General features: G+C 64.8%; 3 protein-coding genes across 4 annotated transcripts; 1 reads left to right on the forward strand and 2 right to left on the reverse strand.

Annotated features, from left to right (window-relative positions):
- Window positions 1-6,165: 6,165 nt before the first annotated feature.
- REM1 (RRAD and GEM like GTPase 1) lies at window positions 6,166-9,538 on the reverse strand. Its single transcript, XM_080557795.1, has 4 exons — window positions 8,988-9,538; window positions 8,701-8,783; window positions 7,210-7,414; window positions 6,166-6,990 (listed from the first exon to the last, which is right to left on the reverse strand). The coding sequence occupies exons 1-4, from the start codon at window positions 9,301-9,303 to the stop codon at window positions 6,713-6,715; spliced, it is 882 nt and encodes a 293-aa protein (XP_080413921.1). The 5' UTR covers window positions 9,304-9,538; the 3' UTR covers window positions 6,166-6,712.
- Window positions 9,539-10,103: 565 nt separating this feature from the next.
- Window positions 10,104-17,852, reverse strand: LOC308178745 (uncharacterized protein C20orf96). Of its 2 annotated transcripts, XR_013939942.1 has the most exons (11): window positions 17,482-17,852; window positions 17,149-17,263; window positions 16,688-16,830; window positions 15,926-16,084; window positions 15,353-15,452; window positions 14,764-14,921; window positions 14,535-14,636; window positions 13,727-13,810; window positions 13,332-13,450; window positions 11,959-12,155; window positions 10,104-10,641 (listed from the first exon to the last, which is right to left on the reverse strand). XR_013939942.1 is itself a non-coding variant. In XM_080557793.1 (10 exons), the coding sequence occupies exons 1-10, from the start codon at window positions 17,521-17,523 to the stop codon at window positions 10,581-10,583; spliced, it is 1,083 nt and encodes a 360-aa protein (XP_080413919.1). In that variant the 5' UTR covers window positions 17,524-17,851; the 3' UTR covers window positions 10,104-10,580. The 2 variants fall into 2 exon arrangements, 1 of the variants encoding a protein (XP_080413919.1); XM_080557793.1 differs by lacking the exon at window positions 11,959-12,155 and having other exon boundaries at window positions 17,482-17,851.
- A 1,237-nt stretch (window positions 17,853-19,089) lies between these two features.
- On the forward strand, window positions 19,090-23,457 carry SOX12 (SRY-box transcription factor 12). The gene has a single exon (XM_080557794.1). It carries the CDS (start codon window positions 19,393-19,395, stop codon window positions 20,329-20,331), a length of 939 nt encoding a protein of 312 aa, XP_080413920.1. The 5' UTR covers window positions 19,090-19,392; the 3' UTR covers window positions 20,332-23,457.
- Window positions 23,458-23,476: the final 19 nt, after the last annotated feature.

Below are 23,476 nucleotides of genomic sequence, written 5' to 3' on the forward strand. Positions count from 1 at the left end.
CGCGCCGCGCGCGTCACGGGCCCGGCAACCCGCCGCGCGTTGCTAGGAGCCCGGGGGCCGCCCCCTCCCCGCCCGCCATTTTTAACGCCGTTACAGCGCCGAGTGCCTCCGAATGGACCTCCAATACACCCCCAGTACGCTTCCAGATAGCTCCAAGCGGATCTCCAAACTTGCCTCTAATAGACCTCCAAATTTACCTCCAAATACCTCCATTTTACGTCCAAATGTACCTCAAAATACACCGTGAATACACCAACTATACCTCAAATACACCAAATATACCTCGAATACATCTCCAAATTTACCTCCAAATTTTTCTCCAAATGTACCTCCAAATTTTTCTCCAAATGTACCTCCAATACATTTCCAAATATACCTCCAAAGACATTTCCAAACGGACCTCCAAATACCTCCAAATAACTCCAAATGGACCTCCAAACTTACCTCAAATACACCTCCAAATTTATCTCCAAATGTACCTTCAATACATCTCCAAATATCCCTCCAAATACATCTCCAAATCGACCTCCAAATACCTCCAAATAACTCCAGACGGTCCTCCAAACTTGCCTCTAATAAACTTCCAAATTTACCTCCAAATACGTCCATTTTACCTCCAAATGTACTTCAAAATACACCTCCAAACGGACCTCCAAATACATCTTGAATATACCTCAAATGCACCAAATATACCTTGAATACACCTCCAAATTTACCTCCAATTTTTTCTCCAAATGCACCTTCAATACATCTCCAAATATAACTCCAAATACATCTCCAAATGGACCTCCACATAACTCCAAACGGACCTCCAAACTTACCTCTAATAAACCTTCAAATTTACCTCCAAATACCTCCAAATGTATCTCCAAATACACCTCCAAATGGGCCTCCAAACTTACCTCGAATACACCTCCAAATTTACCTCCAAATTTATCTCCAAATGTACCTCCAATACATCTCCAAATACCTCAGAGTGTACCTCAAAATACCTCCGAATTTACTTCCAATACACCTCCAAACACACCTCCAAATACCTTCAAATGTACCTCCAAATACTTCCAAATTTACCTCCAAATGCCTCCAAATACACCTCCAAATTTACCACCAAATTTATCTCTAAATGTACCTCCAATACATCTCCAAATATCCCTCCAAATACATCTCCAAATGAACCTCCAAATACCTCCAAATAACTCCAAATGGACCTCCAAACTTGCCTCTAATAAACCTCCAAATTTACCTCCAAATACGTCCATTTTACCTCCAAATGTACCTCCGAATACACCTCCAAATGGACCTCCAACCTTACCTCGAATACATCTCCAAAATTACCTCCAAATTTTTCTCCAAATATACCTCCAATACATCTCCAAATATACCTCCAAATACATCTCCAGATGGACCTCCAAATACCTCCAAATGTACCTCAAAATACCTTCAAATTTACCTCCAATACACCTCCAAATACACCTCCAAATTTATCTCCAAATACCTCCAAATACACCTCCAAATACCTTCAAATGTACCTCCAAATACTTCCAGATTTTCCTCCGAATACACTTCCGAATGCCTTCAAATGTACCTCCAAGTACTTCCAAATTTCCCTCCGAGTTTACCTCCAGATACCTCCATTTACCTCCTCGCTGGGGGGCAGACGAGGCCATCGCAGCCTCTGCGGGGTGCAGGGACGGGGAGGAAGATGAGGGGCAGGGGGTGGGTTGGACGCTGCGTGTGCGGGGTCTGCGGGATCCCGGGCGATGCCGGTGCCCTCCCGAGGCCGTCGGGATGAAGGGGTCGGACTCGGCCATCCCCGTGGGTCCCTTGGAGCAGACGGTCCGCGATTCCGTGGCGGTTCTGGGGCTGCAGGACCCACGGCGCGAGGCGGATCCCGCTGATGGATGGCACGCGCCTGCTGGTGCTCGGACGCTGCGCTGTGTCAGCCGGGCGTTGTTTACGCCGCCGCTGAGGATCTGTGCTGACATTTCGCCTGGGAAGGGGAGAGCAGCGGTGGCTGCCTAAGTATGGACAGCATTTTTTTGAAAGGAGAGAGAGGGGGACGGGACACGGGACAGAGCCGAGCAGCTCTGCAGTCCCTACCACGTGTGGCTCAGGTCCGGGGCTCGGGCTTCTCGTCCAGCCCCGGGTCTGTTGTGCTTCGTGCTTCCTGCAGAGCGCGTCCCCTGCGAGGGACTGTGCTTCTGCCCTCTTGTGCCGTCCCCTGTCCAGTCCCAGCCCACCTGCACTCAGCAAACAGCCCTTCTGTAAAAATGCCTCGTAAATGAAAAAGCAAACTTTCCGCGCTGCTGGAGGGGGGCCAGGGCTCTGCTGGAAAATCGGCTGAAACGCGTGGTCCTTCTGAATATTCCTTCCCCCCCCCCCAAAGCTGCCGGCAGCCCGGCCGTGTCACCGAGCCTCCTCCAACTTGGTGCCCCCACGGCGGTGCTGTGCCACCGCGTCTCCTTCGCCCCGTACGGGACTGTGGGAGCTGACGGCCATGGCCTGTGGTCCATCGTGGTGCCTGTGCCCATCACCGAGGCCCCTGGCTCGCTCCGTGGGTCGTGGGGCTGCTCGGGGTGGGAGAAGAGGCTGGTGCCCAGGCCCGGTACAGATGGGTTTGCCTGCACGTGTCCTTTCCATCTGGCAGGAGAGGCTGCTCGGCAGCAAAGGCTAAAACACGAAGGTTACGTGGTGCTGCCCCTGCCTTTCAGCAGGAGGAGGTCTCTCATAGTGAGTCACTGTGGGAAACGGGGCTTTACCCAGCGCAAAGCAGCAGCTCCGGGCTGTGTGCGGCGGGGTTTCACCCTTCCCGCAGCCCGTGAATTCTGTAAACTCAGCCGTTTCTGACAGTTGCATGTTTTTACGTGGTGAAATCAACCTGAACCCGCGGCGTGTCCTTGTGCCGCCGCCGGGGTCCCACCATGTCCCCACCTTCCTGCCTGCTCCCCAGGTCTCCCCTGGGGTGGCGGCAAGGGGTCCCCAGCAGGGCTGGTGCAGGCATGGCCCCCCCTCGGCCAACGCCTCCGCCGGCCCGGGGACTGGCTTGGAGCCGAGCCGCGGGCAGGGGAAGGGAGCACAGCAGGGAGACAAGGCACGCTTTAACATTTTTTTGAAACATATTTTTCTCTTAAAAAAAAAAATCTATTTCAGGACCTGGGGTGATTCATAGTTTCGTATTTCAGGCAGCGGGGAGGTGAAAAGGCCTCTGGGGAGCACTGAAGTGCCTTGCTCCGGGGCTGGCCTCCTGCCCGGGGTGCTGTCCTCTCGGTGTCACCGATGCTCCCACAAGGAGAAGGACGAGCACCGGGGTCAGCAGCACGCAGCCACAGGGACAGTGCGCCCCGCTACGTCCCACCCTGCGGCACGGCACGGGAGGCAGTCCCCAGGTGGCCGCAGCAAAGCCAGAAGCCCCTGTACCAGCCCCTCACCGATGCCTACAGGTGCCTACTCGTCCCCTAAATCAGTCCCCGCACGCCCTGGTGTCTCTCTGGGCGCTGCATGCTTCGGGGACAGCTCCCGCTGCTACCTGGAGCCCTCTGCAGGAACCCCCTCACGTCTCTCCTTCGAATCCGGTTTCTGTCAAGGAGCACAGGCAGCATCTCCACTTCTGTTCCCTGTCACCCCGGGACGCAGTAACGTGCCCCTGCTGCTCGGACGTGTCCCTGTTGTTGAAGACTCTTTGAGCATCCCGTGAGAACCCACCCAGCCGGGCACGGCCCCGGGCGCTGCTGCGGGAGGGCAGGGAGGGAAGGTGTCAAATTCTGCTCCTTTTGCACCAAAATCTGGGGATGCCTCCTTGGGGATACCCCGAGAGGAGGCAGGGAAGGTGCTGTGCCCTGTGCCCAGGAGGCCTCTGCAAGCCCCTCTCTGCTCATGATATCAGATGGGCTGCGAGCTTGGTGCTGGCTCTGGGCAGGGCTGAGGTTAACGGGGGCAGCCTCTGAGCCCGGGGAGAGCCCGAACCGAAGGCTGCAGGGCCGGGAGCTGCTCCTGTCCTTCCAGCACGTTGTTAGACCACAACCCAAAATAGCAGCAGAAATGCTAACGCTCTGGTGTATTCCACTGCTGAGCCTTTTATCAAAAAAACCTTCAAAAGACCTTTACGGCCCCGCTCCAAAGCAGCCCTGAGGTTGCGAGCTTTTGCTGCGGACGCCTCAGCTCCCCGCTGGGTGCCCTTGGTCTGGTGCCGGGGCTGTGAGCGCTGGGCTCGGGGCTGGGGGCTCGGCACGGAGGCAGGGACCTGGCTGAGGGGCTGCTCCCCACGCAGCGGCCGTGGGGCTTTCCTGCGCGAGCGGCTCGGGCTGGGAAAGCAGGAGGGACTTCCCAGCCGTCCTGCGGGGACCAAGGGCAGGACCTGGCCCCGTGGTGCGCGGGGAAGCGGCCGCCCTCCTCCCTTGTGCTTTTCTTGGCAGCTCCCCATGAGAAGATGCGCTGCGGCACGCTCGAGCCAGCCTTTAACTCGCCCTGTGCCGGGGAGGCTGCTCCGGCCCCGGCCCCGTGGTGGCAGCAGATGGGGGCACCGGGGCGGGGGGAAAACGCTTTGGGTGCGGGCCCTTGATCCTAAAACATCCCCGGCAGCATCCAGACCCTGCAGAAGTGGGAGATGAGCAAGAGGGCTGGTGGTCAGGCCACCGGGCACCCCGTGTGCCCCAGGGGCTGGGGACCGGCACAGGACCTGGTCCCACCGCGGCCATGTGCCGGCCACCAGCCACCGGGGTCCCCCGGCACGGGGAGGCAGCGAGCAGAGTGGCGTGCGCTGGGACGGACGGCTCTCCGGGGTGGCACCGGGACAAACGGCACCGGGGAGCAGCTGGGGCTGGGGGAGGTGGCACCGGGGACAGCGGCCATGCAGGGATGGGTGGCACTGGGACCAATGGCGCTGGGCCGGCCGGCAGGGAGGTGGCAGCCCCGAGAGTTCTTGCTGGAGGGGCCGGAGCTGCCGAGCCCTGGCAGTACCTGGCCCAGGTGGGGGCCCAGCTGGGGGCCGCAGGCAGCCCCTGGCCCCCCGCCAGCACCTCCTTCCTTCCTCCCTCCCTTTCCCAGCTCCTCGACGTGCCCCCCCCCCCCCTTGGCCTCTCCTCCCACCCTCCAGCACGGCCGCATTTTTCTGGGTTTGAGCTCATTCTTTCCACTCCCCTCGCTGCCGGCTGCCAACTTTCCATCCCGCAGCAACCCCCCCACACCCCCCCCCCCGCTTGCCTCCCGCCGCAGGAAACGCCGGCTGCAGCTGCAGGACGGACGGACGGACAGCCACCGTGCAGCCCCGGAGCCCAGCACCGCGTCCAGCAGCACCAGGGGCACGGGGAGCTCCAGGGCAGCGCCCGGGCAGAGGAGCCAGAGCCAGAGCAGCAGCAAGGAGAGAGCATCAGCACCGCCGTCACTGGTGGGGCGAGGAGGAGAGACAAATTTCTCACAAGCACGGGCACAGCCCCATCCTCGCGTCCCCTCCGTTCCTCCCCAGCTGCACCGTGCCCGCCACCAGCGGCTCCCCACGCTCGGGATGTGGAACGAGTGGAAACTCCTGACCCGAGCCAGGCAGGGAGGGCACCGCGGAGCCTCCCTGGCGCCGGGCCCGGGGCTGCCGAGCTGGCTCCCCCGCGGCGTCCCGGCCGCTCGCCGGCAGCGCAGCCCAAAAAACAACCGGCTCCGGCGTCGCCTCCTCGGGTGCCCGGGGTCGCTCGCTGCTTGCTGCACCCCAGCACGTCCCCTCTGGTGCCTCTGCCCCTTCCCAGGGCACCGAGGACTGCCCAGGGCCTGGCTCCCAGCCCAGGCTGTGGCTCCCACAGGGGTCTGAATCCTGCACAGGGGCTCAAAACCTGTGCCCCAGCAACGGGGGCTGGTGCTGAGCCCTTCCCAGAGGCTTTTCTGGAGCCGGCCGGGAGCAGGGAGGTGCAGGGGGCCAGGGGCTTCTGCCATTGCCGGGGGTGGTGCTGTGACCACTGGGTGAGGGGCTGAGACTTGGCCGAATGGTGGCTGGAGGAAGCCTGGCCGGGGGCTGAGGCTCTCCCTGCCCCGAGCTGTTTGGGCTGACGAAGCCGGAGCTGCCCAGACTCAGCCGCAGCAGCAGGCAGGGCCCCAGCCCCAGTCGAGGAATTGTGCTCGGCTCTGGCCCCGCATCCCCAGCCCGCAGCTCCCCATGGCAGGGACCCAGCAGAGACCAGAGCGGCACATCCCAGCTGGTGTTTATTCTGTGGATCCGGGGGTTTCCCCATCGCACCGGGACGAAGACAGCAGAAAAACCTCAGTCAGAAGAACGCCAGTGCTAGGGAGACGCAGCGCAAAACCCAGGCGCAGAGGGGCCAGGGGTGCCGCTGCGGTGCCCTCGCCACCCCCTGCTGCCCCACGAAGGACGGGTGCCACGACCACGGCCAGCAGAGCTGCCGGCAGCCTCCAGCACGCCTCCGGCCCTGCAGGGACACGGCCCGGCCCCCCCGGAGCACGGGGCAGCGGGGCTCCCACCCCCAAGGCACAGGTGCCCGTCCCACACGTGCAGCTCGGGGGACCCAGCCCCACTCAGCCCCTCTCCTGGAGGGGTAGCGGCCAGATCCAGAGCACCCCGTGTGTCCACCAGCACCGGTTAAAACAGCTCCGTGTCCTCAGCATCGCTCCGGCCCCTGCGGTCTCTCCTTGCACCCGCGGAGCTGCTGGCCACACTGATGGCAGAGGGGAGCCCCCAGCCTCCAAGTCCGGTGGGACGGGTACGCGGCGGCTCTCAGAGCACGGACAGGTCGTGGCAGGACTTGGAGCGGACTTTGAGGGCCACCTTGCTGCTGTTCCTGGCCACCAGCCTGTCGAGGAAGCGCCGGGCCCTCTTGGTGAGGCTCTCCTTGCGCTTGTGGACAGACGCGGGGTGCGCGCCGGCCTCCTTGCCCTCGCGGCGCAGGCGCAGCTGCCGCACCACCCCCTCGAAGAGCTCGGCCACGTTGTGCTGCAGGGCCGCCGACGTCTCGATGAACTTGCAGTCGAACATCATGGCGCAGGCACGGCCCTCTGCAAGGGGAGGGCAGGGAGGGGGCACAGCCCCGCTGGCACCCCCTGGTCCGGGGACGCAGCAGAAGCCGTGGCACGGGACACGGGGACGGGACAAGGGGACGGGGACGGGACACGGGGACGGGACACGGGGACGGGACACGGGGACGGGACACGGGGACGGGACACGGGGACGGGACACGGGGACGGGACACGGGGACGGGACACGGGGACGCTCACCTTCAACGGAGACCTCGCGGCACCGCACCAGGTCGGATTTGTTCCCCACCAGGATGATGGGGATGTCCTCGGCCTGCCGCATGCTGCGCAGCTGGATGCGCAGCTCCGAGGCGCTCTCAAAGCTGCCGTGGTCCGTGATGGAGTAGACGATGACATACGCGTTCCCCACCTGCAGGCAGTGGCTGCGGTGCCAGCTCTCCTCACCCTGCCACCGCATGGGGAAGGGGACGTCACCGCGCTGCGGGGGCCAGTGGCATCCCCAACCGCTCTGGGGGGGGCCAGCAAGGCACCCTGGCACAGATGGGACCTGCCAGCGCACCTCAACAGCCCCCGCATCATGGGCAGCAGATGTGTGGCCCCGTTACTAAAACAGCTTAAAAGCTCCTGGCTTTTGGGGTGGTTCAGTTTCCTCCTCTATCAGCAAGAAACTGGGGCCGTGGGCTCAGCTTGGCTCAGGGGGCTGAGGCTGCACCTCCTGGAGCTGCTTTCGGCCGCGCAATGCCAGTGTCATGGGCACAGCGCTGCGAGCCCCACACTGGTCCTGGCTGGGCAAGCTGGGATTGAGCAACAGCGGAAATAAAACGGCCGATCTCAGGGTGCTGTGGGGCTGGGCACGTCCGGGCAGGGCAGGCATCCACGGAAAACGCAGCCCCAGCCCACGGGGGTGCCGTGCCTGCGCGCAGCCTGGGTGCTGGCTCCCGGGGACCGATCCTGACTCCCGTGGAAGCCCACGGCCCCGGGGTGGCCCTCGGGGAGGAGGGCACGGGGGTGCTGGGAGGAGGCAGCGACGCTGCGCTGGGACTGCTGGCAGGGAGAAGCCTGCGCTGCGCGGGGCAGAGGGAACGCCCCGTGCCAGGCTCTCGGGGCCGCGGCTCTGCCTGCTAAGCACGTGCCCTGGCTGGCAGCGCCGCCTCACGTGGATTTGCCCGGTCGGCTCCTTCAGCCCCGCTTCCAAACCGTTCCCTCGCATTTCGCAGCGGGCGGGCACTGCGCTCCCTCCCGCAGCCTCTTCCTCCCCCCACCGAGGGACCCGCACGGCTCCTGCCACGCTCGGCTGCTCCTGCGCTCACGGTGCCTCGCCACGGGAGCCCCCGGAGAGGGGCGAGGATGTGCTGGGAACCCTCCCAGGCCTGGGCACGGCAGGCAGAGGCAGTTAGAGGCTGTCGCTTTGGCCAGGGGGCTGACCTCAGGCTTCAACCTTCCCAGACAGAGGGGTGCCCCCATCGGGGGTCCCTCGATCCCAGCAATTTGCCTTTATGGCTGCTGACTGGGGACCCTGAGCCCCATCCTGCCCACTGGGCTTGTCCCGCTCTGCGAGCCCTGGACGCAGCCAGAAGGGCCCCAGGGAGACCTTTGCAGAGCCCAGAGGCCCCGAAGCAGCAGCTGTACGCGCACGGCGTCCCCCACACCCATCCCAGTCCCCCCAGTCCTCCCAGCAGCAGGGGCTCGTGTGGTTCCCAGCCCCGGGGAAGCGGCCCCAGCCCCGCGTACCCGCCGCTCCGGCTCCCAGGCGTCTATCACCAGCAGCGTGGTCTCCTCGCCATCCACGGACAGCGTGCGCTCGTACGCCACTTCTGCAAGACACCGGGAGAGCCGGGTCGGTGCGGAACTCCCCGGGCAGCCGAGACCCGGCGCTGGCCCCTGACCCTGCCGGGCTCCTCCGGGCCTCGCGCGGGGCTCCCTCCGAGCACGGGGCGCAGCCGCCTCCCCTCCTCCCGGCCCTGTGGCGGGCGACCCCGCTGCAGAGGGTCCCCCCCGCCACGCCGTGGGGCACCCACCTCCGTGCTGCTCCAGCAGGTCCCGCTCCTGGACGCCGGCGAAGGCGTTGGCCAGGCTGGTTTTGCCCACGCCGGGGTCTCCCAGCAGCACCACGCGGTACTGGGGCTCCCAGCAGCCCGACGAGGCCGAGGACTCGGAGGACCAGCTGCCCCGGGGGGCCGCAGCCCTGCCGCCCGGCTCCGACGACGAGTGGCCGAGCTGGGGGTGCCCGGGCTCGGTCCGTGGCGTGGCACCCGGTGCCCCGGGCCGCGGCAGAGGGGTGCTGGCCCTCCTCCGCAGCGGGCTCTTGCTCCCGCGCTGCGTGTTCAGGGTCATCGGCGGCACGGGGGGCAGCGGGGTCGGGAGAGGGAGCCCCAAGGGGTCCCCGGCTCCCTGCGGTCCCCGGCAGCCCCTCTGCTCCGCCGGAGCCCCCCGGCCGTGCAGCCCCGAGGTCACGGGCGCGGCGGCCTCGCCGGTCCCGGTCCCGGTCTCCTGTCCCGGTCCGGCCCCAACTTTCCCCGGGCCGGGCTGACCTCCACCGAGCTCCCGGGCACCGCCGCCCGGCCCCGGAGCGGCGAGGCTTTAAAGACCGGGAGGTGGAGCCCCCGCCGCGGCCGGTCCCACCCCTGCCCGACCCCCCCCCCCACCCCGCCGCCCGCCCCGGCCCCCGCCGCCCGCACCCCCGGGGCTCTGCCCGGTCCCCGAGGCCCCCGCGGGGCTCCCGGTGCCGGGGCTCGGCGAGGTGCCCCCGGCCGCCTCCCCTCGGTCCCCGGGGAGCAGCGGGGGGAAAAGCGGCACCGGGGCTGCCCGGGAGCCCCGTCCCGTCCCGTCCCGTCCCCGCCGCCGCGGCCCGGGGGCTCCGCCACGCTCCGGTCCCGCCCGGGGCAGGGACCCCCCCCGCGCCCCCGAGCCCCCCGCCCGGTCCCCTCCCGGCTCCATCTCGCGGCGGCCCGGGGCAGCGCACGGCCCCGCCGCTTCGCCAAGTAAGGAGCGAGCCGAGCCCGGTCCTGCCCCGGTGCCTGCCCCCCGGAGCGGGGCCGAGCCCTGCCGGGGGCTGCGGAGGCTCCGCTGCCCCTGTTTGGCAGCCGCGGCAGCGCCGTCACCCCCAGCCGGTAACGGACGGGGCCAGAGGCGTGTTTCGAACGGGGCAGCGCGGGGGGGCTGTTTTTATTTGAACCTGAGGCAGGCCCCGGCACCCGCACCGGCGGTGTTTTGGCTCCGTGCTGGGGCCCCGGGCTGCTCTGCACCGGGATGTGCCCACCTCGGAGCACCCCAGGGCACCCCTCACGGTCACAGCACCGCGATGGAGAGACCCCATCTGACTTCGTCTGCAGCCCCTTAGGTGCTGCCCCGACGGCACAGGGGGGATCCTGTCGTGCTGGGGTGTGAGGAGGGCCGGGGAGGTCTCCTGGGAAGCCGCCACCACGGGGCTTGCACCTTCCAAACGGCTGCAGCCCGATGGTCACAGCCGTGAGGTCAGGAACGCTGCAGCTCCTTTCCTGCACCTTGTAACCGGGGGCCCTCGCTGAGCGGGGCTGGGGTGAAGAAGCGCTGCTGGGGAAGGCTGTGCCGGCTCAGCACCACAGCCGAGCCTGGCGAGGGGCCTGCGAGCGTTAGGGGAGCGGCGCCTCCTCCGCGGGGATGCTGAGGACCACCTCGGCGTCCGGTGCGCACCTGAGCAGAGAGAGGAGAGAGATGAGGCGCGAAGGAAAGAGCAGGAACCAGCGGCCGTGCTCCGACCGGCGTACAGGAGCCCGGCGCGAGGAGGGGAAGAAGCTCCTGTGCGGCCGGGCCGAGAGGCGGGTGACTCCTCCGATGCTCTGCGCAGCCCGCCCGGAGCTCAGAGGCTTCCTGCGCGCCCTGCAATGGCCCCAGTGTTCGAGGGCTGGAGGTGGCTGGCAGGGACGCCTGCCTGGCGTTAGCTGCGCCACCCCTGCCCCGTGTCCCTGGGGCCCAGGACCGGTGTCAGTGGTGAGGGACCAGGTACTCGTTTGGGGACACAGCAGGACACAGCAGGCAGCTGGGGGAGCAGCGGACAAAAGCCCTTTAGCACGAGGCGAGGGTTCCGGTGCTCAGCCCCTGCTCAGCACAAACCAGAGCGCGGCTCGGCTTCCCAGCAAACGCCAGCCAGATCTCACCCTTGGGACTCGGAGAAAGAACGGAATTAGCTGCCCCTCATTGTCAGCCCCGAACGACAAACAGAAGCAGAGAAAGCCCATCAGGCAGCCAGGCACATCTGCTTTCTCGCAGAGAAAGGACAAACACAGCAAGCTGGGCTCGCTCAGAGGTGCGCTCAGCAGCCTGCGTCAGCCCGGGACAAACTGTGCGTCCAGAGCGACTCCAATGCAGGGCTCAGAGCTGCTGGTGAAATCCACCCGGGGGGCCCTTGAGAAAGGAGTTTTAAAGAGGGAGAATAGAAATGCAGATACACGCGGGCGTGCAGGGGCCTCGCAGCTCCTCCGTGCTTCACAGGTGCCGCGCACGGGGAGCCCAAGGAGGGCCAGCAACAACCCCGCGCTGCTGCGCGCCCTCGTGCTTCCAAGCTGAGCGCAGCGTACGCCTGGTTCTGCTTTCAAGAAGCCACGGCAACGTCTGGAACCAGAGGGTTAACTGGAAAAATGAACGGCTGGTGAAGTCGTGTGAAAAGTTGCAGGGAGGTCAGTGGGAATCAGCGGGGAGATGGCGGCGAGGGCTCTGGCACAGCCTCCTGCCTGTCAGGGCGGGTAAGCACCAAATGCCTGACTTGTGATGTTACAGAAACTTTCCACTTGGGCCTTCCTGCTATTTTTAACTCCTCTCCCAGCCACCCTCAGTAACCCCAGCCCCACCAGCTGTCGAGGCTAATTAATTCCCCTTTTTATCATTCTTTTATCGGAAAAAATTAAGTTGCGCTAATCCATCACGCAGCCACTCGCCTCCCCCACAGTCTCCTGACACGTTCCAGGCTTTCCTCCTGCTTCGGATCACGCCTCCGCAGCGCTGCAGCCCTACCTGGCTTGCCGTTAAAACCCCCTGGCAGCCCAGCACGGGAGATCCAGCCCCTTCTGCCGTTTGCAGCACCGCCGGTTTGCTGGGTGAGCAGCTGCTCACGCAGGGGACTGTATTTTCACGCCATGGGAATAACCCTGTGTGCGTGTGTGAAGTGCGGAGGGCTGAGGGCTGGCCCACACCTGCAGCAGCAGGACCTGCTGGAAAGGAAAGCCTCCGTTAACTGACATCTGTGGGCCGTGAATAACTTGTATATAGGCAGCTGCAGCAAGTAAACGTGCATGTGCACACAGTTCTGCACACAGCTGTGGGTTTCGGGCTACACCGCACTCCAGATTTAAACATATCTGACCAACTTTTTTGTAGGTTTGTTCCCCTGGTCAGCGGACAGCTCAGGAAGCGGAGGCACCTCAGCAGCTCCAAAGCGTTTGTGTTCTGGGCAGGAGCCCTCTGCCAGGGGCCTGCCGCTCGGTGGGGCGGGCTCCCCGCCGTGGGTACGGTGGAAAATAACTCGTCACAGCGGGCTGCTGGTATGCCTCAGCCTACAGACTTGGCCAGTGTGTCCCCTGTCCCTGGAGAGGAGAGCCCAGCGTTCCCGTGAGCGAGCTGGCAGGGCCTTCTCCCCATCGATGCGCGCTGAGGATTCTCCTTGCGCTCCATACCGACGTCCGGTACGAGCACTGCGCGCTGGGAAGCGGGAGCGGGGATTCACCGCAACCTCTGCTCTGGGAGTCGTTAGCTACCGACGAGCTTGGGCAGGGAAAGAGTGGTAGAAAGTTCTGCCTTTTTGCTGCCAACCCATTCCTCTGAGACATTTTTTTTACATATTAGGGAACTGGCTGCCCGTCTTTGTTCTCGCCGAGCGCCCGTGCCGTTTCACACAAGCAGCAAAGCAGCTCGAGACGGGTAGGACCTGCCCGGACAAGGATGCTCCACAGGAGCCTGGCCACCTCCCCTCAGTTTGGTTTCCCAGCCAGCGAGGGAAAAGAACAATAAAGGAAGACTCATCGTAGTCACAAGGGCCTTGAAAAGCCCTGCTGCTCCTGCCTCTTCCTGCAGTCGATAATTATCCCCATTTACAGGACGGACAAAAGGAAGCCCAGAAGAGAGACGTGACGTGACCGGGGCTGACAGCACGCTGCTGTTACAGAGGCTATTTCCCAGCTGCACTTAGGCAAGACCAGGAGACCTGGCAGCCATCTTCCGAGGCAGGACCCCTGTCAGCTGCGAGTTTCTGTCCTGGACTGCGTGTAGGTTTGACGGTGAGATCTGCGGCAGTGCTTGGGCTGAGGTTATTAGCGCTCAGTTCCACAGACTCCTGCAGGTCAAGGCCGTAGAGAACGGCCTGTGCATGCCCACTGACCAGCCTTACTTACTTTGGTCTGCGGAGAAAAACATCAGCAAAGATCACCTCTCTCGGGTCTCTTGCACGCTGGCGGAGCGTCTGGATGCTTCTTTGCAGCTCGCTGATCTCCTCTTCCAGGTCCTTAATGACCTGAATGAATTACATTTCTAAGCGTCCTTCATTTTGCAACAGAAGCAGTGATTAAAATTTTTGCAACCAGCAGAGCTCGAAACCATCCCTCATACAAGAAAGCCCCGAACAGGACACACTAAGGGCGAGCAGTCCAGCAGGCGTTTCAGTAAGCGCAGCCCCAGTGGAAGCAGAAAGCAACATACGCCACCAAGATGCACAAAACCCTCACTAAAGGCAAGGGCTGCGGGTGGCTGGCTCTGCTTCACCGTGGTGGTTCTTCCCGCGCCCACTCACCTCTCTGTGCCTTGTTATTTCACATCGAAGAACGTGGTTGTTTATGACCAGCTGCTTCAGGCCATCTTGGTGCAGCAACACCTCCTGTGTGGGGGAAGAGAAGAAAACCACAGTAACTGCCAGCGTGAGACCCTGCCGCCGTCAGATGCCAACCCTGGTCACGTCTAGGTGCATCACTCTCCAAGGAAATAATTCCTGCTTGGATAAGGTGTTGGTTCCAGCTCATCCCATTGGGCTGATGATAGAACAAGACAGAGGAACTCAATAAATCCAGTCCAGTTTCCCCGAGAAGGCTTATTAATATTGCTTGGGTTACTTATAGCACCTGTGCTTACAGATTCACCTGTAAAATTTTCTGCAGACTGAGAGCAGCCCCTGCTCTGTCGTGCTGCGCACGGTTTAGTTTCCTCATGAATTTACAAACATACGTGCGTTGCCTCAGCAGTGTCACAGCCGAGCAGCTAAGTGCCTACCTAAATAATGTAATAAAGCAGGAAGCATAACAGCAGGGTGAACGCTGGGTCACAGCGCACTCACCTCCACGCAGCGAGCTCTCAGGAGCGAGTCTGAGAACATTTTGTCACATCAGACTAGAGCAGCAACGCAGAAGTGCTTCTCGTGCACCCTTCCAGCTTGTCAGGCAGCTCCCGTTTGTCAGCCAGCGGGAGCAGCGATGCTCTGTTATTCTCTGTTATTCTTCGTGTGCTGACTGCACGCTGCTGTTGCCAGTGGGCAAGAAGCCCCTGCCTTGTCCACAGCTCCCACAAACCGACCCCCGCTGCCGAGACGTCATAGTAATTCCGCGTACCTCCACGACTTTCTGCAACAGCTCCTCTCGTTCTAGCTGCGCTTTCTCTTCCAGTTCCTCCAGGACGGCCTTCCCCATTTCTTCTGTCTTGTCTATCTCATCCTGAGGGTGGCAGGAGGCAGCGCACAGAAACAGCAGGAGCATTAAGCAAGGCAAACATCGCGTTCCTTCCTCCCCTGCCCTCTCCAGCCTCCCGAGCAACGCGGCAGGGAAGGAGAGGTCTCAGCACCTGCTGCTGCTCCTTCAGGTTCTGGATGTCGGACAGCAGCAGGACAATCCGCAGAGCCTGTCTGGGATAATGCACGTCCGTGTAGGTCCGCAGGACTCTGAGCTCGTCCTGGAGAACCTGTACTTTTGACGTGGCTTCGTCCAGCTGCCGCTGTAGCTCTGAGGGAAAGTCAAAGCAGAAAACGTCAGCCCAGGGCTTCCAGAACTTCACTTCTTAACCGAGCCGACGAGCCTGTCCTGCGCTTGGCTGAGCACACCATGTGGGAAGTGATGTGGATTACAGATCACCACGTGAGCAGCGGGAATGGCCACCCCAAATCTGACCACCTTGACCAGAACCTGCCTGGAACGGTGCCAACAGCTGCCAAGGAGGAGACTCTTCCCAGCCTCTTAGACACAGGCTGACGGGCGTCACGGGGTTCTGCCCCTCCTGACAGAAGGATTATCCCCATGCAGGAAAGGGGATTAATTTCAGAAATGGAATAGTTTGGTATTTATGTCATTGACAAAATGCCTTTGACCTACCACGATGGAAAGCAAAGATAACGCGGTTATATAGGCCATATTTCGCTGTAACGACAGCAACTCACTTCCCAGATTCTTTTCCATTGCTTTTTCCATTTCCTGGAGCTCTGCCCTCGCCGTGTCCAGTCTGTTCTGACTGAAGGTCTGTGTCATCGCCTGGACCACCTGCACAGAGAGAAATCCAGTCACTGATCAGTCTACAGAGCTCTGAAACGTCCCCCTGCAGCATCCCTGATGTTCCTCTCATGCTACTGCTTCTATTAGCAGCACAGATGAGTCCATTGCTGTGGCTGGTGCCAGCTCCTGCACGGGAGCTGCTCGTGGGAATGTCTCGGTGCTTCCAGGAGCCAACTTCCCCACGGAGGGATGTATTTGGGCTGTTACAGGGGTGGCTACTGATGCGTGGGACAGTAGCCAGTCAAGAAACCCTCGTGGCTTTAAAACACAGGCACAAAACAAGAGCACCTCGCGGGGTCTTTGGGCATCTGAGAGCTCCCCCAGCACCGGCGATGCTGCAGTGACGCTCGTTGCAGTGGAAGTGCCCACGCGGCGCCTGGCCATTCCCGAGCACTGACAGGAACAGTGGGAAGTTTTGTGTTCCGCTGGACCGGGCCTGCTAGCCAACCCTAAAACCTCACCTGGAATTGTTCGTACTGCTGCAGCAGGTCTCTGGCTTGCTTGGCAGTGCTGGCATCGGTGTGCTGGATGTCCTCCATCAGCCGGCAGTTGGCCTCTGCCAGGTGGGCGCTGCGCTGCTTCAGCTCCTCTATGGCATTTATCTTCTGCTTGGTCAGATCCTACAGCAATTTGTGGATTAAAGGGTTGCAGATTCCATCAGTCCCACCCGCCTCAAGTGTTCTCACCATCATCTGCTGTTCCCGGGACGTTCCTGCCCCATGGTAACAGCACCAACAAGGCCCTGACCGTCCCAGCACCACGTACCAAGCCTCGGTCTCATTGCCAAGGCACTGATCTCCCCCCCACAGCACAGTCCTGCTCCCACACGCCTCCCCACCAGCTGCGTGATCGCTTGTAACCATCTTTTGCCTACTAAAAACCTGCGGTCACGTCCTCCACCTCAGCCTTCCCTTTGCTAGAATAAGAAACCCTGACGTTGACAGTCTTTTCTAACGGGTCACGTTTCCTAAATCTCATCCCTCCTACTGCCACAGTCTGGGCTCTCTCTTGGTTTCTTGTCAGTTTTCTTAATAGGCAACATCAAGGTTACATTTCACCAGCACTGAGCAGAGCAGCATAATTACCTCTAGTTTATTAATAAATAAACATGTGCCATTTTGCAAGAGTGACTCAGACTGCTAGAATTTCCTCCATAAAGGCAACCTGGGTAACTGTATGGATTTGCTACCTCCATCCCAGCACCTGCTATTTGCTGCATGTACCGTGGTAATTTTGATCTCTTCCAACGTTTTCGCTAATTCAGCCTCCTTGAGCGCCAACTTCCTCTCAGTAAAACTTCTGTATTTCTCTCGGGACGACGATGTCTTCGAAGGCAAGGGTGTTTTTTTACTCAACATAAATTTAACTGGTGAAACAAAAAATAAAAAAAGCCCTGTACTTATTTCACAGTCCAGTTTCGATGCTTTCCATCTACCCTCCCCTGTTACGTGTTGCTGAGGGAAACATGAAGAACAACTGAGAGAACTGAATTCAAACCTTCTGCAGCCCCAGCACGAGCAGCGTGCAGTTACAGCCCAGGCGCAGAACCTACGAAGCCTTCCCTGCTCTTTTCTAGCTCTCCCTCTTTATTCTCAGGCACTTTTTTTGTGGCTCCCAGCAGCAAGCACCGAGTTCACGCAGCAGCAGCGCTGGGGGGCAGTGAACCGGGGGAATCTCTCCCAACCTGGCTTCTTCTTCTCCCCTTCCTTCTCGTCCTCGCTGGGGATCGGTGGCAGGGTCAGCTCGTGGGCCGCAGCTCTCCTCTCCTCCGGTTTCGCCCTGCGCCGTTTGCTGCGCCCCTGAGCTCGGCGTAAGGGAAAAGACTGGGGGTGAGGGCAGGTTTGGGGGCAGGGAGCTCTCCAGCCCGACCCACACCGCTCCCATCTCCGGTTCCTCCCGGGCTCTGAGGTTTCCTTTAGTGCCCTTTCCAACACCTCTGAGGGCACATTTGGGAGATGTCACGGTAACGGCCGCAGCGCCACAGCCCCGGCACCGGGCACCGGGCAGGGACACGTACCGCTCCCCTCAGCTCCCCCGGGACCAGGCCCCTCGTGTCCATCCCGGGACGGGACACGCGTGCCCCCAGCACGGAGGCCGGGCCCCGCGGGAGGCTCCGTGCCCCGCACCGGGAGCCCCGCACCGGGAGCCCCTCTCCCGTAAACGGGCCGGCTCTACGGTGCCAGCAGGCGGGGTACCGAGGCCGGGCAGCGCCCAGGCACACGGAGCGGGGCCGGTTTCACCGGGCCGGGGCAGCGGCTCCCCCCGCGGGGCACCCCCCGCCCCCCGTGCCCGGTGCCCAGCGCTCGCCCCCGGGCCAGGCCTCGGGGCTCGGGGCCGGGCCTAGGCCGCGCTCGGGCCCTGTCGCCACGGCAACTGCGGGCGGAGCCGCAGCCAATCGGATCGCGCCCTGCCGTGGGCCCGCGCCGAGGCGGCAGCCAATGGGCGCGGCCCCCGGCGGGCAGCCCGCGGTCTCCAGGGCAACAGGGCCGCGGAGCCCTGCCATTGGTGCGCGCGGCCCCGCCCCGCCCCGCCCCCGGAACGGGACCGGAACCGGGACCGGGACCGGGACCGGGACCGGCCCGGGGCGGGGGGAGGGACCGGGCCGGGCCGGGTCGGGCCCCACCGGGCCTGGACGGGCCCCACCAGGCCGGGGCCCGCTGGGCCTGGCTGTGAGGGGCCGCCCCCGTGCCCCCCCTGCGGCCCGGTCCCGGTTCGGTGCCGGGTCCCGTCCCCTCCGCCGCCCCCACCGGAGGGAGGCGGCCCCGGGCCCGAGCCAGGCCCGTTGCCCTCAGCCCGTGTGGGGCGTCCCGGGTGGGGCCCGTTCACCTCCCGCTGCTGCCTCCCGCCGCCGGTGGGGCGGCTCCGGGCCCCCGGGGGTGTGTGTGGGGGTCCCGGGGGGTGTAGGAGGGTCCCGGGAGGGTCCCGGGGGGCCCCGACGGGGGCTGCAGGTGGTGCCAGCAGGGCACGGGGAGGTACTGGGTACCCGGGTGGGGGGGAGCAAGGGTAACGGGGATCCCGGTGATCCCGGGTGGGGGTACCGGAGGGAACCGGGAATCCCGGGTGGGGCTACCGGAGGACTGCGGAGGGCACCGGGGGCACTGGGACGCCCGTGCGGAGGCACCGGCGGTCACCGGGCAGATCCGGGGACGTCAGCCCTGCCCATCCCGAGGCACCGGCAGGTGTCCGGGAGGTGCCCGGGGGGGCACCGGGCCGTGCCCCCGGGCCGTTCTCGCCAGCAACCCCTCTCCGGTGGGCGCCCATTGGCGGCTGCCGCCGTTTCCCCCCCGCCCCGCGGCCAATGGCCCGGGGGGGGCGGCGCCCGCCACTGACAGCACCGGCGCGGCCGTGTTTACCGGGGGCGGCGCGGGGGCGGGGCGGGGCGGCGGCGGCGGCGGCTATAAGAGCGGCACCGGGGGGCGCGGGGCGGGCGGTTCCCGGGGCTGCCCGCACCGCCCCCGCGCACCCCCGGACCCTCCGCCGCCACCGCAGCATCACCGGAGCATCCGCGGAACCGAGCGGCGCAGCATCCCCGGTCGGCGGGGCCGGTGCGGAGCCTCCGGGAACATCCCGGGGCCGGTGCGGAGCATCCCGGGGCCGGTCCGCAGCATCCCGGGGCCGGTCCGGGGCCGGTGCGGCGCCTCCCGGAGCATCCCCGAGCCGCCGCCTCCCCGTCCCGGCGCGCGGCAATTCCGGCCCCGCGGCTCCCCGGGCTCCCACCGTCTCCGGTCCCTCCCCGCCGCCCCCCGCCGTGCGCCCCCGGGCCCCTCCGCGGCCCCCTGCGCCCCGCCCCGCCGCCGCCGCCGCCCGTTCGGCACAATGGGGGCGTAGCGGCCGGCGGGGGGGCGGCGGCGGCGGGCGGGGAAGCGGCGGCGGCGGCGGCGGCGGCAGAGCAGCACCGGGGAGCCCGGTGGCGGTGCCGGTGGGCGGCATGGTGCAGCGAGCCGCGCGGGGCCGGGGAGCGGAAGGTCGGCGGGAGCCGTGCCCCCCGGTGCCCGGCGGAGCGGCGGAGCCGGGGTGGTGCAAGACGCCCAGCGGGCACATCAAGCGGCCCATGAACGCCTTCATGGTGTGGTCGCAGCACGAGCGCCGCAAGATCATGGACCAGTGGCCCGACATGCACAACGCCGAGATCTCCAAGCGCCTGGGCCGCCGCTGGCAGCTCCTGCACGACTCCGAGAAGATCCCCTTTGTCCGCGAGGCCGAGCGCCTGCGCCTCAAGCACATGGCCGACTACCCCGACTACAAGTACCGGCCGCGGAAAAAGGGCAAGGTGGGCGCCGCCGCCGCCGCCGCCGCAGCTCGCCCGCGCCTCCCGGTCAAGATCAAGCCCTCGGTGCTGGGCCGCGTCCCCGCCGGGCGAAGGCAGCACGCCAAACCGTCCGCCGGCCCCGAACCGGGCGCCCCGCAGGAACCGGCCGCCGAGGTGCCCGCCGAGGACTGCCCCACAGCTCCCGGCACGGCCGCCTGGCCCCCGGTGCCCGCCGGGGAGCGCAGCCCCACGGAGCCCCCCGCGCCCCCCAGCCCCGCTGCCGCCTCCGCTGCCGCCGCCGCCACCGGTCCTGAGCCGGGGACGTCCCCGGAGAGCGGGACGCCCTCGCCCATGTCGGCCGGCTCGCCGCCCTCCTCCTTCAGCTCCTCCGACGAGGAGCTGGAGGAAGAGCTGCTGGGGGTCGCGCCCGGCCGGGCCCCCGCCAGCACGGCCTGCGGCGCCCTGGACTGGTGCGGCTTCGACAAGGACCTCGACCTCTTCCCGCGGGGAGGCTCCTCGCACTTCGAGTTCCCGGACTATTGCACGCCCGAGGTGACGGAGATGATCGCGGGGGACTGGCTCATGTCCAGCATCTCGGACTTGGTCTTTACCTACTGAGTCCCGCGCTCTGCAGGTAACTCTCCTTTTTTTTTTTTTTCCCCCCACAATCAGGTCGTATCAAAAAAAAAAAAACAGGAAAAAAAACAAAAACAAAACCAACGAAACCAGCTGTTTACATGCAGGAATCAGGTATTTTGCCTTGAAGCTGCTGGAAGGCAGAGCTCCCTGCTCCCCCATCCCCCCCGGCACACACCCACTCCTCTTCCTCCCTCTCCTCCTCCTCCTCCTCCGCCCGCCGCGGTGCAGGGCTGCAGCCCCGGTGCTCCTCGCCCCGCGACCCCTCGCCGTGTGGCCGTGTGGCTCGCCGCCGCGTCCGCCTGCCCGCGAAAGGCGAGGGTCCGACGGGGGTTTCATTGTCAGCGGCTGCCGCGGCGCCGGCCATGGCTGCTCCCGGTGCTCCCGGCGTCCCCGCCTCGCTGCCCCGTCTCCCTCCCGCTCTCGGGCAGCAGGAGCACCCCCCTTTCCTCGACCCCCGCCATGCACCTCGGGGAACAGCCGATTTTTATTTTTATTTTTGTTTTTATTTTTGCTTTTTGGCTGCATTTAAAGCATGTCTTCAATTTTCTCCTCCTCCTTGTAGCAGCCCTTGGGGAGGGCTCCCGCCGGCCACGCCGCGCCCGGGGCTTTCCGGGGTGGCAGAGCCCACGCAGGGCAGGGCCCTCCCTGGGGTGCCCCTTTCCGGGGGGGTCCCCAGCTTTGGGGTCTGGGGGGGGTCCCGCGGGACCGGCGCTCTCTCTGCGATTTTGCTGCGGCGCGCGCGCGCTCCCCGCCACTCAGTTTGGGGAAGAGCGAAGTTGCACGCACGTGATCCGCACGTGGAGCGGGGAGGCTGAGTTATTCCTCTCTCCAGACATTCGTGCGGAGGCGCCTGTGCCGCGGGGGAGCCCGTGCCCGGAGCCACCCCATGCCCCGGTGCCAGCAGCGAGCCCAGGCCGGGGCGGAGCCGTGCCCGGGGGAGCCCAGCTGGGATTTAGCACCCGTGGGGCACCCTTGGAGCCCGTGCCCGTGCCGGCCTCGCTCCCTGTGGCCAAGCAGAGCCGGGTCCCACCGTGCCCAGCTGCCGTGTGCCGTGCCAGCAGGCAGCGTGCCGGCAGGGCTCTGGGCAGGGCTGCTGCAGGAGGTCTGCCTTAAGCAAGCACCCGAACGGGGCTGCCGGCAGCGATGCTGGCGGGTTTGCGGGGTGCGTGCGGGCAGCGCTCCGGCACGGCGATGCTCCGCCATGCGCCCCGGTGTCGGCCACGCCGCCGGCACGGGCTTCACCGCAGAGCACCGCCGCGGAGCTTCCCGGCAGGGCAGGTCCTGCCGCAGAGGCTCCCCCAGCCGGGTTTTTCTTTGCTTTTCCTAATGGCTCCTTCTGCAGCGATCCGCCTCCTGCCGCTGCCTGCGAGCACGTGGCCGCGGTGCCGGCTGGCGGCAGGGTGGGCTGCGCGGGCAGGGGGCTGTGCTCAGGTAGGGCTGGGCTGCTCGGGGTGGCGGCGGGGGTCCCGGGCGTTCAAGCCCCAGGGACAGGGGTGTAGCGCCCAGAGGAGCTGCACTGGGCTCAGCGCCCTGTCCCACATTGGCACGGCAGGGACCGTGGCGTGAAGCCACCTCTCAGGTCCCCAGTTCCCAAGTGGGGCTCTGGGGTACCTGGGAGCCCCCCTGGCCCTATCCAGGCAGCGGCGTGCCAGGGGCAGCCGGGCTCCCGCCCCGTTTTTGGGGCTCCCTCCCCGTTTTGGGGGCTGCCCCTTCCTCCGGCTGTGTGCTTTGTGCCCACCCGTTGCAGCTCAGCCCCCCGGCGTCCCCCTCCATGGGGAGCGACGGGGGGCTGCTCGGAGGGGACCCCCACTTGTCCCCGGTGCCGGTGGGCACGGGCACGGCCCCGCGGCGCTGGGAGGAGCCGCAGGGAGCGCCGCGTCCCCGTCCCTGCTCAAGGGCGCCCGGTGCCCTCCAGCCCCGGTGCCCGGTGGCCGGGGGGGGGCTCTGCTCCAGCCGCCTCCCGTGAGCCCGCCGGCCGTCAGCATTCTCGATGTGTAGGTGTGTAGAGGTAGCCGTGCGTGTGTGTGTGTCTGGCGTCGCGTTACCCAGGGTGTTTTAAGTAAGCCCCGGTGTGGGTGTGAGCCTGCCGAGGCAGGCGGGCACCGCGCACCAGCCGCGTGTTCCCCGTGTAGAGCGCGTCCCTGTCCCGTCCCCCGTCCCCCCCTCCAGCCCCGGGCACCCCCTCCAGGCCATTCCCACCAACCCCACCAAAGCCAAATACCGGGGGGGCAGCGGTGCCACCGGCCCGCTCCTGCCCGCCCCGGGGCTCCCCGTCACGAGCCGGGTTTGGGGGTCGCGGGCGCCCGCGGCTCCGCTCAAGGGCTTCCCGGCGCACAGCTCTCGCCCAGCACCTCGCTGCCTTCTCAGGGTGCTCGTGCCCTGCCCGGAGCCCCCCCAGTGCCCCTCCCGTGGTGGAGCTGAAGCCCCCCCCCCCAGTACCGTCAGGGCCCGAGGGCACGGTGAGGGGCTGGCATCCTGCATCAGCTCGGCCGGGGGGGGGCCGCGTCCCCGGGGCGCTGCCGGGCGTTTCCTCAGGAGCAGGCTCTGGCTCAGCACCGCGAGCCGGAGCCCGGCCTCAAGCACAACACCATTTGCTTCGTCCCCGTCTCCCCCCCCTTCCCCTGCCTCGCGGGGTGCGTCCGGCGGGGCGAGCGCGTCGTGGCCGTGGTGGATTTTTTTTTTTTCTGTGCCGTGTGGTTGTAGTGCTTAGAGCCCCCGCGTCCGTCCCGCCGAGCCCCCCGCTGCCCGGTGCTGGCTGGCGCGCGTGTGCGAGCGAGTGTGCCTGCGCCATCCCTCATCACTAGCGACAAAAGAATAATAATAATAATAAATTAATAATAAAAATGTTTAAAAAAAAAAAAAAAAAAACCAAACCTCTCTCAGGAAGAAGCCGCCCGGGCGGCGGCCGAGCGGGCCGGAGCCGCGGCGAGCGCTCGGGGTTTCCGTTGGTGCTGTGTTCGTGAGGGGTCCTGTACCTGGCGTCCTGGGGCGCCGGCCTGGCGGAGCAGGGCACGGCCCGAGCCGCGGCCGGGGCCGGTGATGTGGAAGCTCGGCTAATGGTTATCCTGGTGTTGTGACTATGGAATAAAGTGTGGTGGTCTGCTCCGCGCGCCTCCGGCTCCTG

Source organism: Anser brachyrhynchus (assembly GCF_964034855.1).
Source record: "Anser brachyrhynchus genome assembly, chromosome: 16".
NCBI classification, from domain to species: Eukaryota; Metazoa; Chordata; class Aves; order Anseriformes; family Anatidae; genus Anser; species Anser brachyrhynchus.